At 47.9% G+C, this 15,128-nt stretch overlaps 1 protein-coding gene across 2 annotated transcripts in view; it reads right to left on the bottom strand.

The window, feature by feature from the left end:
- Positions 1-12,795, bottom strand: part of CMTM7 (CKLF like MARVEL transmembrane domain containing 7) — a 35,266-nt gene extending 22,471 nt beyond the window's left edge. For both annotated transcript variants that reach the window (XR_010598347.1, XM_024107474.3), the window contains exon 1: positions 12,498-12,795. Coding sequence is in view for 1 of the 2 variants with exons in the window: in XM_024107474.3 (XP_023963242.2) it covers positions 12,498-12,647 (150 nt within the window). In the remaining variant the exon portion in view is untranslated. The remainder of the gene's footprint in view (positions 1-12,497) is intronic.
- Positions 12,796-15,128: the final 2,333 nt, after the last annotated feature.

Genomic DNA, 15,128 nt, shown 5'->3' with positions numbered 1-15,128 from the left:
TTGTCATTCAGCAGATGCCATCCAGGTTCCAATCAGCAGGTATGCTGATGATGTACAAGCTGCACTCTGGTTGCCCATCCCGGACCACAGAGAACATAATGTTAGCTGGCTTTAAAAGGGCCAAGGTTTCGAGCATGGCGAAGGATTTGGCTCTCCCTGTCCAGCGCAGTGGAGTATGAGAGTGGCCGTGCCCAACCTCAAACAGAACTGAAATCAGTTAGCTACTTCAATGTGTATATTTAGTCTTGATCTGAAAATGTAACTGTATTGTTGACAAACCCATTCTCTCTCTCTGTTATTGTCAGGGCTAATGGTTTGTCATGCAGTCATGGGGTAAGGTCACCTGCACTTGTTGGAGTTTTCTTGTTTACTCTATAAACTTGTGACTTTTGCCTCCTCCACCACCCAACTCAGACTCTTTAGATATAGTTTACAATTTCAAACCTCTGATGGCTATTAGTTCTACAGGTAACATTTTCCATGTTTTCTGATATCGGCTAGATCAAAAATTTCTTTTATTCAAAAAAGTTAATTTAAGTATAAGCATAATGATACATGTAGGTACATAGTCCTTCTGGCAAAACCTATAAACTTATTATTGCCTTGGAGAAAAACTATAGGTGGATATGACAGAAGCATAAGCAACGTTAGAACCATAGTATACACCAAGGATCAAAAGACAGGTTTAATGTCTCAACATTTCGGCACACCTTCAATTCCCCCCACCCTTCTGTAGGAGAACAGAACTACCTGTTGTGTGGCAAAGTCACTTATATTTTGTTGGAAAGAATTAGAAGATTTATTTCAATCACCTCCAAGGCCAAGATTTAAAATGTAGATTGAGTAGCTCGAAGCAAGTCATTCAATACAGCAATGTTTAGTTCTGTATGATTGAGTGATTAGGATTTCCTTTTACTACATGGATGGGAAAGCAATATTTCCTGCTGAGCTTCTTTTGACGGGAAAGGTATGTCTTACTACAGCTTAAGATTTGGAAGCCTAACCAAAATAATACAGGGAGCATCAGAAATGCATGCAAAGCTCATGAGACTATTTTAGGGTTACCATATTTAAAAAATAAAAAGAGGACACTCCACAGGCCCTGGCCCCGCCCCTTCCCCACCCCGGGTCCCGCCCCTTCCCCAAAGTCCCCTCCCTAACTCCCCCACCTCCCTCCCAGCCAAGCGAAAAGGGCTGCCCGAGCGCTACTGGCTTCACGGTTTGCCGGGCAACCTCCAGACCCTGCGCCCCCGGCTGGGCGCTTCCCCAGCGCACTTGGAGCCCGGGAGGGGAAGCGCCCAGCCGGGGGCGCAGGGTCTGGAGGCTGCCCAGCAAACCATGAAGCCGGTAGTGCTCGGGCTTCGGGCAGCCCCTTTGCCTCCAGACCCTGCGCCCCTGGCCGGGCACTTCCCCTCCCGGGCTCCAGCTGCTCTGCTCCTCCCCTGACTCAGGGTACATCTACACTACAGGGGGGAGTCGATTTAAGATACGCAAATTCAGCTACGTGAATAGCGTAGCTGAATTCGACGTATCGCAGCCGACTTACCCCGCTGTGAGGACGGCGGCAAAATCGACTTCTGCGGCCTTCTGTTGGCGGCGCTTACTCCCACCTCCGCTGGTGGAGTAAGAGCGCCGATTCGGGGATCGATTGTCGCGTCCCGATGGGACGCAATAAATCGATCCCCGAGAGGTCAATTTCTACCCGCCGATTCAGGCGGGTAGTGTAGACCTAGCCTCAGACTTTGGCTCTGTTTAAGAGCCAAGCTGCCCGAGCCAGCGCTACCGGCTTCGGGCAGCCCCCCTTGCCTCCGGACCCTGCGCCGCCGGAGCAGAGTAGCTGGAGCCCGGGAAGGGAAGTGCCCGGCCGGCAGCACTACAGCTAATTATTTCAGAAGAGACAAAGAAAGAAATCACATTGGGAACAGAGACAGTAAGGGACTTGAACAATGCTACAGTTAGTGGCAAAGGCAGCAGTAGAATCCAGCTCTCCTAACCTCCCAAATCTGTGCCTTAACCAGAAGGCCCTCCCTTTCTCTCACTTCATGTAGGTGCTTTTCTATCTGTTCTTGCTAGCTTTCCCTTTTTGACTTCCCTATATAACCAGAAACAACAACAACAACAAAATCATAAGCCATACTGATGGAAAGAAGAAGGATGAGCTTAACAGGAGAACCCAAAAGGAATTCTGCAGTCCTCTCTCTTTAGAAGTTTTTTTTTTTTTTAAGACAAAAAAGTGCTCAGATACCATGCTCCTAACCACAGTACAGATCACTAAACAAAAAGAGTTTTCTGACATCTCTTTTTATTACGACATAAGTAAACACACACACACACACACATACCCACATCCTCTTCTGTGCAGATCAGCCTGCTAGCTTCAGCATCTCCTACCCCCCTTTAAAAGCAAGCAGCTCTGCATAGAAAGCTGTGTGATAGACAACCTGCAAATAAATGGTCATTGGGTTCAGATATAGAAGACTTTCACACTTTATTGACAAAAATATAGACACAAGGTCTCTGTCCAGAGGAGCTTACAATCTAACTTGTTTAATTTTCAATCACTGAAGTTATTTTTATGATTAATATATCTTGAAGCAGGATGGAAATTTCAAATGAGGATTTTCATGATATCTAGCACCCAGAAGCAAAAGGCCTGATCCTGTGTGGTGCTTGATAATGAGGCAGGGGGTGGCAGAAAGAGAAAGGATAGCCTCATGGTTAACGCAGTTGGATGCTGCCTGGGGAACTGGATTCTATCCCTCCCTCTGCCATAAAGTTCCTGTGTGATGCTGGGCAAGTTGCTTATGCCAAACTTTTCACAGGCGGTCACTAAATGTGAGTGCCTCATTTTCTGATTGCCTGACTCCAGGGCCGGCCTTAGGCATGGACAAACTGGGCCAAAGCCCCGGGCATCGTTATAAACGGGAAGCCTCTGGAGCAGGGGTGCCCCTCCCCCTGCTGCTCTGCTAGCATCTGCAGCCCCATGCTCCTGCCCGCTGCCTTGGAGCCCCCCCAGCCAGTTGCTCCTGGGAGCTTCCTATTTGCTGTAAGGAAGGAGGCAGGAAGGGAGGGAGCGGGGGCACTGATGTCAGGGTGTCCTCTGCCCCCACACCCATGTACCCCATCTCCACAGAGCGAGGGGGGCATGTGGAGCCAAGGGGTCACGAAGAGAGGGACAGAGTTGCTGGCAGATGCTGCTGCTGTGACTGAAGGAGCTTTCGTTCAGACTGGTGAGTGCCGCTCTCTTAAAGAGGCAGCACACGGTGTCTCTCACACTCTCCCAGCTCACACACTCCCCCAGACCTCTTTCACACACACACACCCCAACATATACCTATATTATTGTTGTTACTTCCTGCAGTGCACACATATTCTCTGTAATTTTATTCTTTCCAAGTGCTGTTGTTTTAGTTTTTTGACTGGTCTATGCATTTCATAATTTTATTTCTCTCTTATGCTTACATTTAATTCTTTGAGTAGTGAGTTCTAAAATGCCTAACCTGTCCTGGCTGGAGTAATTATCATTATTACTTTTATTATCATATTGTGCTTTGTCATTAATTATTTAAAGTAGTACAATCAAATAATAGTATCCTCCTAGAATGTAACTTTAGCTTGTACTAACCTTAGCAGTGCCAGTTTAAAAAAACATTAGTTAAATGCACAACTTTGGACACTGGGAAAATGAAAGTTGTTTATTTTCAAATGTATTTTTAGCTATATCTGTAAAATAACTTCAAATTGGCACGAAAATAAATGCACTTCCAACTATGATACCAATAGTAATTCTGGAGTCAAATATTAGTGAGTCACATACATGATTGTGATTGGTAAACATAAATGCCAAAATAATTAGAAAAATAAATTCCCTTTCTTAATAAAAGAGCAAAAACCTTAATCACATGTTAAAATTATGTTTTTAGTGAAAGACAATTGAATAAAATAGAGTAGATAATGGCAATAATACAGAGTGTGTCTGTTAGAGAAAGTAACCAGATTTTATTAATTTTTATTTATCTCTACTAAAGATAGTATACAAAGTATCCAATGTGTGTTTCTGATATCTGTGTTAAAGCTCCAGAACTGATAGCTCAAGGCTTGGGATCGGGAATATCTTGCTGTGTTATCTCCTGATTGTTCTAAATTTATATATAAACTTTGAACATGGCTTTAACTGGAGTTTGTATATATTTTTTCTTTCCTTACATAACAATTAGATACAGTGCTTCTGTCAGCTAATTCCTAAGTTATTATCTGCAAAAACCCTAGAGTTTTCAGGTGTCTAAGTAGTCCCTGGAACCATGGCTAAAGTTTCCTCCCAGCCCCCCCCAAATCTGAAATGGTGTCTTGGGTGGGACAGGAATGGCCAAAGGGCTGCAAGAGGGCCATGGACTCTGGCAAGATGCAGCCCCAGTGTGACAGTGCAAAGCCCACCTCGAGCCACATGCCAAGCACCATGCACCACAAGCCGCAGCAACAGCAGAAAGGTTGCAATACACCATATACCATGCCATCCTTACTTCTGCGCTGCCACTGCTGGTGGTGGTGTTGCCTTCAGAGCTTGGTGCCTGGCTAGCACCCGCCAGTATCAGGCTGCCCTGCCAGTGCTTAATTTGTGCCAGGGCTGAGCTCTAGCCTCTGGCATTTCTTTCAATACAAATTAAACACTGGGGGAGGCAGCAGGGCAAAAAGGTGATGGGGGAGGGGAATCCCAGGGAGACTGTGGGGGCCAGGAGTGATGGGAGGGTGCCAAAATAAAAGTTTGCCCAGGGTGCCATTTTCTCTAAGGCTGGCCCTGCTTAAGACCCTGGGGTCTGATTTGCAGAAGTGCTGAATAGTGTGCAATTAATAAGGCCTGGGGGCCATACACTGACTGAGGAGAAAACAAAATATTTAATAGTTGCTCAGTAAGCACCATCCATCCTGTGCACTGAATGAGACAGCAGTCCTGTGAGAAAAATAGTATGTGATCACATAATTAAAGACTGTCAGTGAACACACAGAAGGGGGCTGAATCAACATTGTACAAGCCTCCTTAACTCTGGCATTTCCTAACTTTTGAGTGCTTCACTTTGCAAACTTAATGTTCTCTTAACATAGCTTTTGTGTATGTGTAAATTACACACACACACCCTACAATTTTCAGAACACTTTATAGTAAAGTTATAAACCAAGCTAAGATTACTTTTATTAGAATTAGAGGGTGCCTTGTTCACAGTTCAAATATCAAGCACATAATTGCTTTTGTCAAGACAGAAAACTTGGAAACTACATATCTACACAACAGGAAAGCTATGTATTTTGTTATTGGATTAGTGCTTTTCCAAGGAGTTAAAAAAGGAAGCTGTCCGGTCATTTTTTTTTATTGGTTCTATTATTTTTTTACCTCAGGATTGTTTGTAAAACTCTTCCAGAACCTTGAAAAGATAATTGTGTTCCCTATTGATTTTGTTCTTTTCCATCTAGTAAGGATTGATTTTTTTCCTGGTTCAGATTGAGCTGAAAATATCATCACTGTTTTTAGCTTAAGCACAACTTCAGTTTACAGTCTCTTATCATTCTACAACAGGTTTTGTCTACTCAGGAACAACGTCTCTGTCATGGGAATAACAGCCTGGATTCTGGGTTGGGGCCAAGCTCAGTTTGACTTTGCCCAGAGGGGACTTCTGTCTGCCACCTTCACACTTCTCAGACTCTATAGACAGCTTGGGAACAGAGCTGGCCCTGGCGTAAACCAGAGTGGCCCCAAGGGCTACGCTAATTTATGCTATGTTACTGTGGCCTATGTACACAACAGCTCTGGCCATGTCTTCTTCCTCCCTTGGTGCACCACACTCTAGCATACCCCTGCACCATGGAGCTTTGTGATGGTAGTGCAATCAAAGCCATTCCACTGGCCCTACGCAACTGAGGAATCCCCTTAAACTGGTTTTATACTAGCTTTGCTGCCCACCGAGTTGGCATATATGGGCTTCCATGGAGGCCAAAATCTGGCCCAGTGTCTGTGGCCTCCTTTAGACAAATGTACTGTTCCAAGAACTGTTCTAACTCCCTAGAATACAAGTTAAACTCGTGAGGTCCATACACAGACGTGCTCAGCCAAATTATGTAGCTTCCAAGAACTATTTGTATTAGACATAATTTCACTCTGAATTATTACAGTGCCACTGGGGATGCAGATTCACACTACTGTCCCACAGTGCACTGGTGGCCTTTCAAGGTCTCCCAGGATCCAGCTTCTGGGAGCTGTGACAGGAAATGCAGGATAGGTGCCTTGAGGTTATTGCATCTCACCTAGCACAGACATGGGGCAAACATTCAAGGGTTCTTAAACAAAAACCAGCATGGTTAGTGTGGAGCACTGAAGAGTTTACACTCAAAACGGTTTTGCCAAGCTGATTCAGTTACAAACGGTTCATCTCTCTAGTGTAGAGACACACTGTGAGCATACTGCTGCTACAGAACTAGCTGGGAAACACAACAGTGTTGTGTGTGTGAATTCAACATAGTCACTTTTGCCAAAGATGTCTTGGCAATTTTGAGATGTAAAAAATATAAAATCCAGCTATTTAGAATGTGAGCTATTTCCCCACCATCAAGTTATAATCTGCTTTTTTCATGATTAACTTTTGGATATAAACTTCTACTAAAGTGACATCATCAGTATGGAATCTGGTCACTTTTAAAAGAATAGCGTTCCCTTCTCAACACTTGTGGTTTTACAATCACATGCTCATATTAAAATAAAATTTACAAAAAAAAAAAAAAAAAAAAAGGTTTCTCTCTTTCCTGTTGATATGTAAAAGGCCCATCACAAAAAATGATGGGCCTTTTACATATCAGGAAACTGACTTTTTTTTACCATATAAGAGAAACTGACTATAAAAAAAATGCTGTCAAGTGCACAAAGTAAACAAACTGAAAAATAGAGAAATATTTCCCCCTTACTCTCTTTCAGTTATATCAGTTTTAGACCATGATCCTGAAAGCTCAGACACATGGGCAGATCCCAGGGACTCCATGCAGAACAAGGACCACCCATGAATATAAACTTACAGGATCAGGGCCTAAAATGTTACATGTAATACTCATAAGGTAAAAGATTTTCAAGTAGAAGTATATTTCTGTAGAATGTCCCTTTAAACAACAAAAATCTAGGACCTACTGTACAATGTTTGTTCCCTCTTTGGAGTTGTAATTCTTTTGCAAGATTAGAGAAATTATATAGTGGAAAAGTAGCACAATTTCCAGTAATCTTATAGACGGGAAACACACTTTTGTTACTTCCTATTTCAGTCCAGGTTAACCACCACAGATGACCGTGAGTGCTTTGAGACCTGTAGCAGAATAATCCTTTATCTTCAAATTGACTGCAAGCCAGTAGTCACAACAATGTAATAATATTCAGATTGCCAATCAGGCTTTCAAACCTCTATTAAACCTGATCTTGTTGGTTTGTTTTAAAATCTTTAACAGAAAGCAACAGCTGAAAAAGCATACATGGCAGAGGGATGCCATAAAGAGGTCCCTCTTCTCTTTCCAGTGTGTTTATGACTTGCAGCACATTCAGGTGATGTACTAGAATTATTTTTAATTATTTTATATATATTAAAGAGACACTAGAATCTTAAAAAACAAAAAACCACACTACTGCTCTCTGAATTTTTCCTTGCTAGCATTACAAGGAGCATCTAAGGTTACCGTATATTAAAAATGAAAGTAAACATTTCTCTCTCCTTTTCATTTTGTTTACTTTTTGTCCAGAGAAGAGTGCCTGGCAAAGCAGAGACATGGCCAGAGCTGTGTTTTCATTGCATAAATGCCAGCATTCAGAGGGCCAGTCAGTGGGAGTGCACATGGTAGACCAGGGGTCTCAAACTCAAATGACCACAAGGGCCGCATGAGGACTAGTGCATTGGCCCGAGGGCCACATCACTGACACCTACCCCTTGCTGCCCCTGGCCCCGCCCCCACTCCACCCCTTCCATGAGGACCCGCCCCTGCCCCACCCCTTCCCGCCCTTTCCTTGCCCCCATTCCAACCCCTTCCCCGAAGTCCTCACCCCACCTCTGCCCCTTCCCTGCCCCCAGGGGATGCAGGAGGAGTGCGGGGTGTGATGGGGGCTCAAGGCAGGGAGTTGAGGTGCAGGAGGTGTGCAGGGTATGGCAGGGGGCTCAGGGCAGGGAATTGGGGTGTGGGGTACAGGAGGGGTGAGAGGTGCAGCAGGGGGTTGGGGTGCTGGGTGTGGCATGGGCTCCCGACAGGGGGTTGGGGTGCGGGCTCCGGCCCGGCGCCGCTTACCTAGGGCGGCTCTAGGGTGGCAGCACCATGCACCATGGCCAGGGCAGGCTCCCTGCCTGCCTGCCCTGGCCCGGCCCCGCTCTGCTCCAGGAAGCAGCCGGAGTCCCGGGGGGAAGGGGGAGAGAATGACGCCATGTGCTGCTCTTGCTCCTCCAGGTACCTCTGCCAAAGTTCCCATTGGCCACGGTTCCCCTTTCCCAGCCAATGGGAGCTGCGGGAGGCAGTGCCTGGAAGCGAGAGCACGGAGCCCTCTACTCACAGCGCCACAGGGTAGGCAGAGGGGTGGGGGGGCGTGGAGAGCTTGGCAACCCGCACGAAAGAGTCCCACAGGCCACGTGTTTGAGACCCCTGTGGTATACCTTCAAAAAGGATACAGCAAGTGCTCCCAGTAAGCATGGTGCTCCCATAGGGCATTATACCCATCTTTCGCCTCCAATGGCATAACACTTCTATCACTGAACAGACTGCTACTATACCAGTATTGTAATTTATCCCTGTATAATTAATTAAGGAATATATATCACTCCACTGTATACAGTGCTTTACAAACTCAGGTCCCAATCCTGCAAAAACTTACTACGGCGTGAATTAAATGGCATCATGAATAACTTCATGGACACAATGGCATAGGCGGCAACTTTCTCCAGCGCCAGTGGATGCCCGTACCTCACCATCCCTTTCCCCGCCCCTGGCCCCGCCCCCATTCCAACCCCATCCCCAAAGTCCCTGCCCTAACTCCGCCCCTCCCTGCCCCTATTGGATCCCTTCCCCAAATCCCCACCCTGGCCCCGCCTCTTCCCCCAGCATGCCGTGTTCCCCTTTCTCCCCCCTCCCTCGTGAATCAGCTGTTTCGCGGTGCAAGCACTGGGAGGGAGGAAGAGAAGCAGGACGCGGTGGCGTGCTCGCGGAGGTAAGCTGGAGCAGGGAAGGCGGGGCGCTGCCGGTGGGTGCTGAGCACCCACCAATTTTTTTCCGTGGGTGCTCCAGCCCTGGAGCACCCACAGAGTCACGCCTATGCACAATGGGACTATTTTATGAGACGAGATAATATGACTTTAAAAAAAAAAAAGTTTAGCAGAGAGAATATTTCATTGGCTGGAGTTGCTCATTCAGAACAGATTGTTCTGGTTATTTCTAACCTTAGCACAGGGGTTGGCAACCTTCAGCACATGGCCCATCAGAGTAATGTCTGCTGGCAGGCCACGATAAATTTTGTTTACGTTGATTGTCCACAGGCGCGGCACCCTGCAGCTCCCAGTGGCCGTAGTTCACCATTCCTGGCCAATGGGAGCTGCGGGAAGCGGCGCGGGGACATGCTGTCTGCTGCTTCTCGCAGCTCCCATTGGCCGGGAACAGAGAACCGCAGCCACTGGGAGCTGCGGGAGGCCGTGCCTGCGGACGGTCAACGTAAAGAAACTGTCTCGCGGCCCGCCAGCAGATTACCCTGATGGGCCGAGTGTCGAAGGTTGCCGACCCCTGCCCTAGTAAGTAATCTTTCAACAGAATGGATTCAAGTTTATTTAGCATCATGACACCACTTCAGAAAGAGACTCAACTGTCCAAAGCTCAATAGATTCCTGAGGTCACCTCTACCGCTCACACTAACAGCGAAGCTGACAAGCAAATCGTCTGAAGGAAATAGAAACAGTTCATTTTCATGATTTGCTCGGAAGCCAACTGATCTTTCTTTAACTTGGTAGTTTCACAGTTACCTCAAGAGTGATAAATGACACCACTTTCAATCCAAGAAGGTTTGCTGTGTCTTGTTAAAGTCACTGCAGCAAACTGCCTGCTTTAATTCTGATAGTCTCAGCCACTGTACACCATGATAACACGCAAAGAATGTCGTCATATCCTGTGGATAACCCCCACTATCAGAGTTTGGGGAAAACAAGCCAAAGAAAAGAGAGTGCACTAGAAAACAGATCTTATACAGTGATCCCAACTCACTGTGGGAGAGGACTTTGGAGTTTAGTGACCAAGGTATGATACTCATTGAATACATATATGCCCCACTAATGTTCAGTTACCTGTCTCAATACAGAATCATAGAAAATCGGAACTAGGACTGGAAGGGACTTCAAGAGCTCATCTAGTCCATCCCCCTGCACTGAAGCATAATTAGACCATTCCTGACAGGAGTTTGTTTAACCTGAGTTACAGATTGCAATTTTCAAAGGCAACTGATAAATTAAGCTACATAACTCCCACTGAAATTAATGGGAGTTGTGAGGTTGAATGCTCAAATTACTTCTGAAAATCAAACTCACTGCTTTGATTTCATTCTGCCGTGATATGGAACATTACAGTTCTTAGCTTTTACTTTGAATTTAGCACTGTGTTTTTCAGCAAGTCACTTCATCTCCTAAAAACTTATTCTAGCCAAGACGTTAGGTGGAACATAAAACACTGTTCATAAATGTTGCTATTCTAGGTATATAATCTGAATATGCCTTTGTATCATATGCTTTAGAAAAATCAAAAAGACTGTTTTAATTGACAGTAAATTTGAGTTTCACAAGAACAAGATGTCTTTTTTTCTTTATAAAACCAAGAATAAAAATTCACACAATATCCTGTAGTTAAATAACAACCCAGGCGAATCAGTAACAAAATAAACAAACAAATTTATTTCCAAATATGTAAAAGAGTAACTAAAAAATAATCCCTCATTATCTCAGCTAAATTTACAGCTGAATGCCTAAGAACAAGAATTCTGTAAAAGGGTTGGCCACTGCAGGGTCCTGGTCCATGACTGGGTTTCTAGGTGCCACAAAAATGCAAGTTAATAAAGTAACAGTGAGTGCCCCAAATGGTTTTCTTCAAGTCCAAGGGAGGTTGAGGATCTATGGAATGAGGCATAGGATTCCAGAACCGGAGTCTGAAAATGACCCCATCTTGTAGTGCTTGGAATCCAGACCCAAACAGGACTACGTGCAGGGTGTGTGAACCCCACAGCAGTATGTAATTTGAAAGGCTTTGGATTTTTAAATGCAACAGAACATTTCTAGTGACCATCCAAAGGAGGCAATTAGGGGGTGAGAGAAGGAGAGGCCAGTTATGTGGCCAAGAGATGCTTCTCCTGCTACATAGAATCATAGAAATGTAGGACTGGAAGAGACGTCGATAGGTCATCTAGTACAGTCTCCTGCACTCAAGGCAGGACTAGGTAAATGCAGGACTACTGGGTGTTTGTTTAACCTGTTCTTAAAAACCTCCAATGATGGAGATTCCACAACCTCCCTAGGCAATTTTTCCAGTGCTTAACCACCTTGACAGGAATAGGAAGATTTTCCTAATGTCCAACCTAAACCTCCCCTGCTGCAATTTAAGCCCATTTCTTTTTGTCCTATCTTCAGAGACTAACAACAATAATTTTTCATCCTCCTCCTTGCAGCAACCTTTTATGTACTTGAAAACTGTTGTCACCCCTCAGTCTTCTCTTTTCCAGACTAAACAAACACAGGAATTTCAATTGTTCCTCATAGGTCACATTTTCTAGACCTTTAAACATTTTTGTTACTCTCCTCTGCACTTTCTCCAGTTTGTCTACATCTTTCCTGAAAGGTGGCCCCCAAAAGTGGACACAATATGCCAGCTGAGACATTATCAGCCCGGAATAGAGCAGAAGAATTACTTTGCGTCTTGCTGACGACACTCCTGCTGATCCATACCAGAACTATGTTGGCTTTTTTTTATATATTTTTTTTGCAACAGTGTTACATTGTTGATTCATATTTCTCTTGTGATCCACTGTAACCCCAGATCCCTTTCCACAGTACTCCTGCCTAGGCAGGCAGTTCCCATTTTGCATGTTTGCTATTGTAGGGTAGCTAGGAATATGACTTATTGCATTTATACTCTCCAGCCCACAGCACAAGTTAGTCCCCGGGCTCAGGAAGAAACTTCCCCCAGCGGCTGCTCGTTCCGGGTTTCTTGCCCTCACCTCTGAGACTGTGGCCGGGGCAGGCCAGGGGACGAGAAACCACGCGGGCGCGAGGGGCCCCAGCGGAGCCCAGCCAGAGCGGAGCTGCAGTCGCTGGGGCTCGGCACGGAGACAGCAGGAGCCGCCTCGGCTTGCAGGGGGGGGGAGAGAGGGGAACATGGCGCCTCCCTCGGGATGCTCCGCGGGAACCGAGCCCGCTAGCTGGGTCCCTCCCGGGGGCTGCTGCTCCCCGGCCCGGCACCTTCCTTACCATCTGGGCGACCTTCAGTATCGCCGAGCAGGAGCGGGCGTAGCCGCCGTCCAGCAGCCCGGGCTCCGGCCCCGGGGGCGGCGGGCAGGAGGAGCTGCCGGGGCCCCCGCTGCTGGAGCCCGTCCGGATCACCCGGGCCCCGTGAGACATCGCTCCGCGCTCAAGCGGCGACGGCTCCTTCCTCCTGGCGGCTGGCTCCGGGGCTGGTCAGCCCCGCAGAGGGCGGGGCGGGCGGCCCGGCCCCCGGGCAGGAGGCAGAGTAGCGCGCCCCGCCCTTCAGCCGGCGGCGCGGGGGCTTTGGGTGAGGGGCGGGCGCAGGCAGAGCCCGAGCGGGGCAGGGCGCGCAAGGCTAAAGGCGGGAGACGTGGTTGTGGGCTGGGATTTTCCAGGGACAAGAAAGTTTCAGCGCTAAACAGGAGATGGGCAGAGACGGGACACTTGCTTGGCTTTCGAAATAAAGTCCCCGCCCCAGCCCTCAGACGTGGGGGAGGGAAAGGGAGACCCCGCGGCGTCCCCAACCCGACACACCTGCCCGTAGCCTCCTCATGTGACAATTACCACAGGAACCCTCCATCCCCGGCCCTCGGACACGCAACCCGGCCTTGAGTCTCTTGGGAGAGGCACATGGGTGCGTGCCAGGACTGAGATACAGCTGGCTGGCTGAGCCCCAGCTCGATGAGTCCGGGATAGACAATAAGATACAGTAAAAGAGGATCCCTTGTTGCGTCTCTCTGTTATTTATAATCCTCATTCCTGCCACTCAAAGCATTTTGCAATTGGCATCAGTATTGGGAGGGGTTGTATCATTGTATCCTGATTGGGAAACTAAGGCCTGCTCTTCACCACAAAGTTAGGTCAACCTTAGCTGCCTGGCATCAACCCAGGGCCACCCCGGAGGGTGGTGGGGGGGCAAGTGGGGCAATTTGCCCCGGGGCCCGCAGGGGTCCTGCGAGCCCTGGCTCAGCGGCGGTCCAGGTCTTCGGCCGGCATTTCGGCAGCGGGGGGCCCTTCAGTGCTGCCGAAGATGCGGAGCGACTGAAGGGCCCCCCGTCGCCGAAATGCCGCTGAAGACCTGGACTGACACTGGGTGAGTACAAGTGCCGCAGCTCCCCCACTTTGCCCCAGGCCCCCTGAATCCTCTGGGCAGCCCTGCATCAACCTCGTTGTTCATGTGTCTATGCTTACATTTGTCTCCCAGGCCCCTTTACAGCAATGTAGTAACACCACCTCCTGGAGCAGTGTTGAGCCACAGGCGATGTACTAAGGCAGTGGTTCCCAAACTTGTTCCGCCGCTTGTGCAGGGAAAGCCCCTGGCGGTCCGGGCCGGTTTGTATACCTGCCGCATCCGGAGGTTCGGCCGCTCGCGGCTCCGGTTCGCTGCTCTAGGACGATGGGAGCTGCTGGAAGCGGCATGGGCCGAGGGACATACTGGTCGCCACTTCCAGCAGCTCCCATCGTCCTGGAGCAGTGAACCGCGACCACTGGGAGCCGCGATCAGCCGAACCTGCAGACGCAGCAGGTACACAAACCGGCCCGCCCGCCAGGGACTTTCCCTGCACAAGCGGCGGAACAAGTTTGGGAACCACTGTACTAAGGTCAATGCAGCAAGACTGCAGACACGTGTGTGACCTAACAATCCTTCAGCAGCTGTCCCACAAAGTTTGACACAGATTGCTCTGGTTACAATTGTGAACTCCACTGCCCAGTGGTCACGGAGACTGGAAGCCCCCTCCCCCCTTTAAAGCCCACACCAATTTTTGAAATGCCTATTCTTGGTTGTCCAGCTTAGTGAGCACGCCTAGCACTACTCCGTTGTTGACTGCAACTGCCGCGCTGACCATGCCAGCTACATGCTCCAGATGCACTCTGGCCTGGACTAGACAGGAGATATTGGATCTCCTGGGCCTGTGGGGAGAAGAGGCTGTGTAGGCACAGCTAAAGACCAGATGTAGAAATGTGAATGTTTATAAGCAGATTGCCGGGGGCATGCAGTAGAAGGGGCATGACAGGGATCAGCAGCAGTGTCACGTGAAAGTGAAGGAACATATCAGAAAGCCAGAGAGGTGAACAGTCCATCTGGTACCAAATCAACGATCCGCCTATTTTACAAAGAGCTGCCTGCCATACTTGGTGGAGACTCCATCAACACACCGCAGCCCACTATGGATACCTCCCAGGATCTTGAAACACAGACACTTGCCGTGAACAGCGAGGACAATGAGAAGAAAGAGGAGGAGGATGGGGAACATGCAACCGGGGAGGGGTCCAGGTCTGCCTGTTTGAGTCTCCACTGCAGTCCAGTCCACCAGGGCAGTTGATCATGGATGCAGGGGAAGGAGCCTTGGGTAAGTGCGTAAATGTATTTCCTGCTACAAGAATATACTGATGGCACCCCCAACTTAACAGGACACAACTACTGACTTTTCATTAATTTACTCATACTAGAAGAGGTAGCAGTACAACAAAAAGAGGTAGAGTTGTTATCTGCTTTTCATTCCTCTGTACAATTAGGTGGGGGTGAGGGGCATGTGAAACAGTTTATATACACAGGTATGTCCCTTGAATCCCCTGAGAGATCACAATGAAATTTTCATGGAGGTACTCAGCAATCCTCTCCCTGAAGGTTTCTAA

The sequence above is a fragment of the Chrysemys picta genome, chromosome 2 (genome assembly GCF_011386835.1).
Source record: "Chrysemys picta bellii isolate R12L10 chromosome 2, ASM1138683v2, whole genome shotgun sequence".
NCBI classification, from domain to species: Eukaryota; Metazoa; Chordata; order Testudines; family Emydidae; genus Chrysemys; species Chrysemys picta.
The sequence above is the reverse complement of the archived record's forward strand: the minus strand, read 5'-3'. Positions and strand labels throughout refer to the sequence as shown.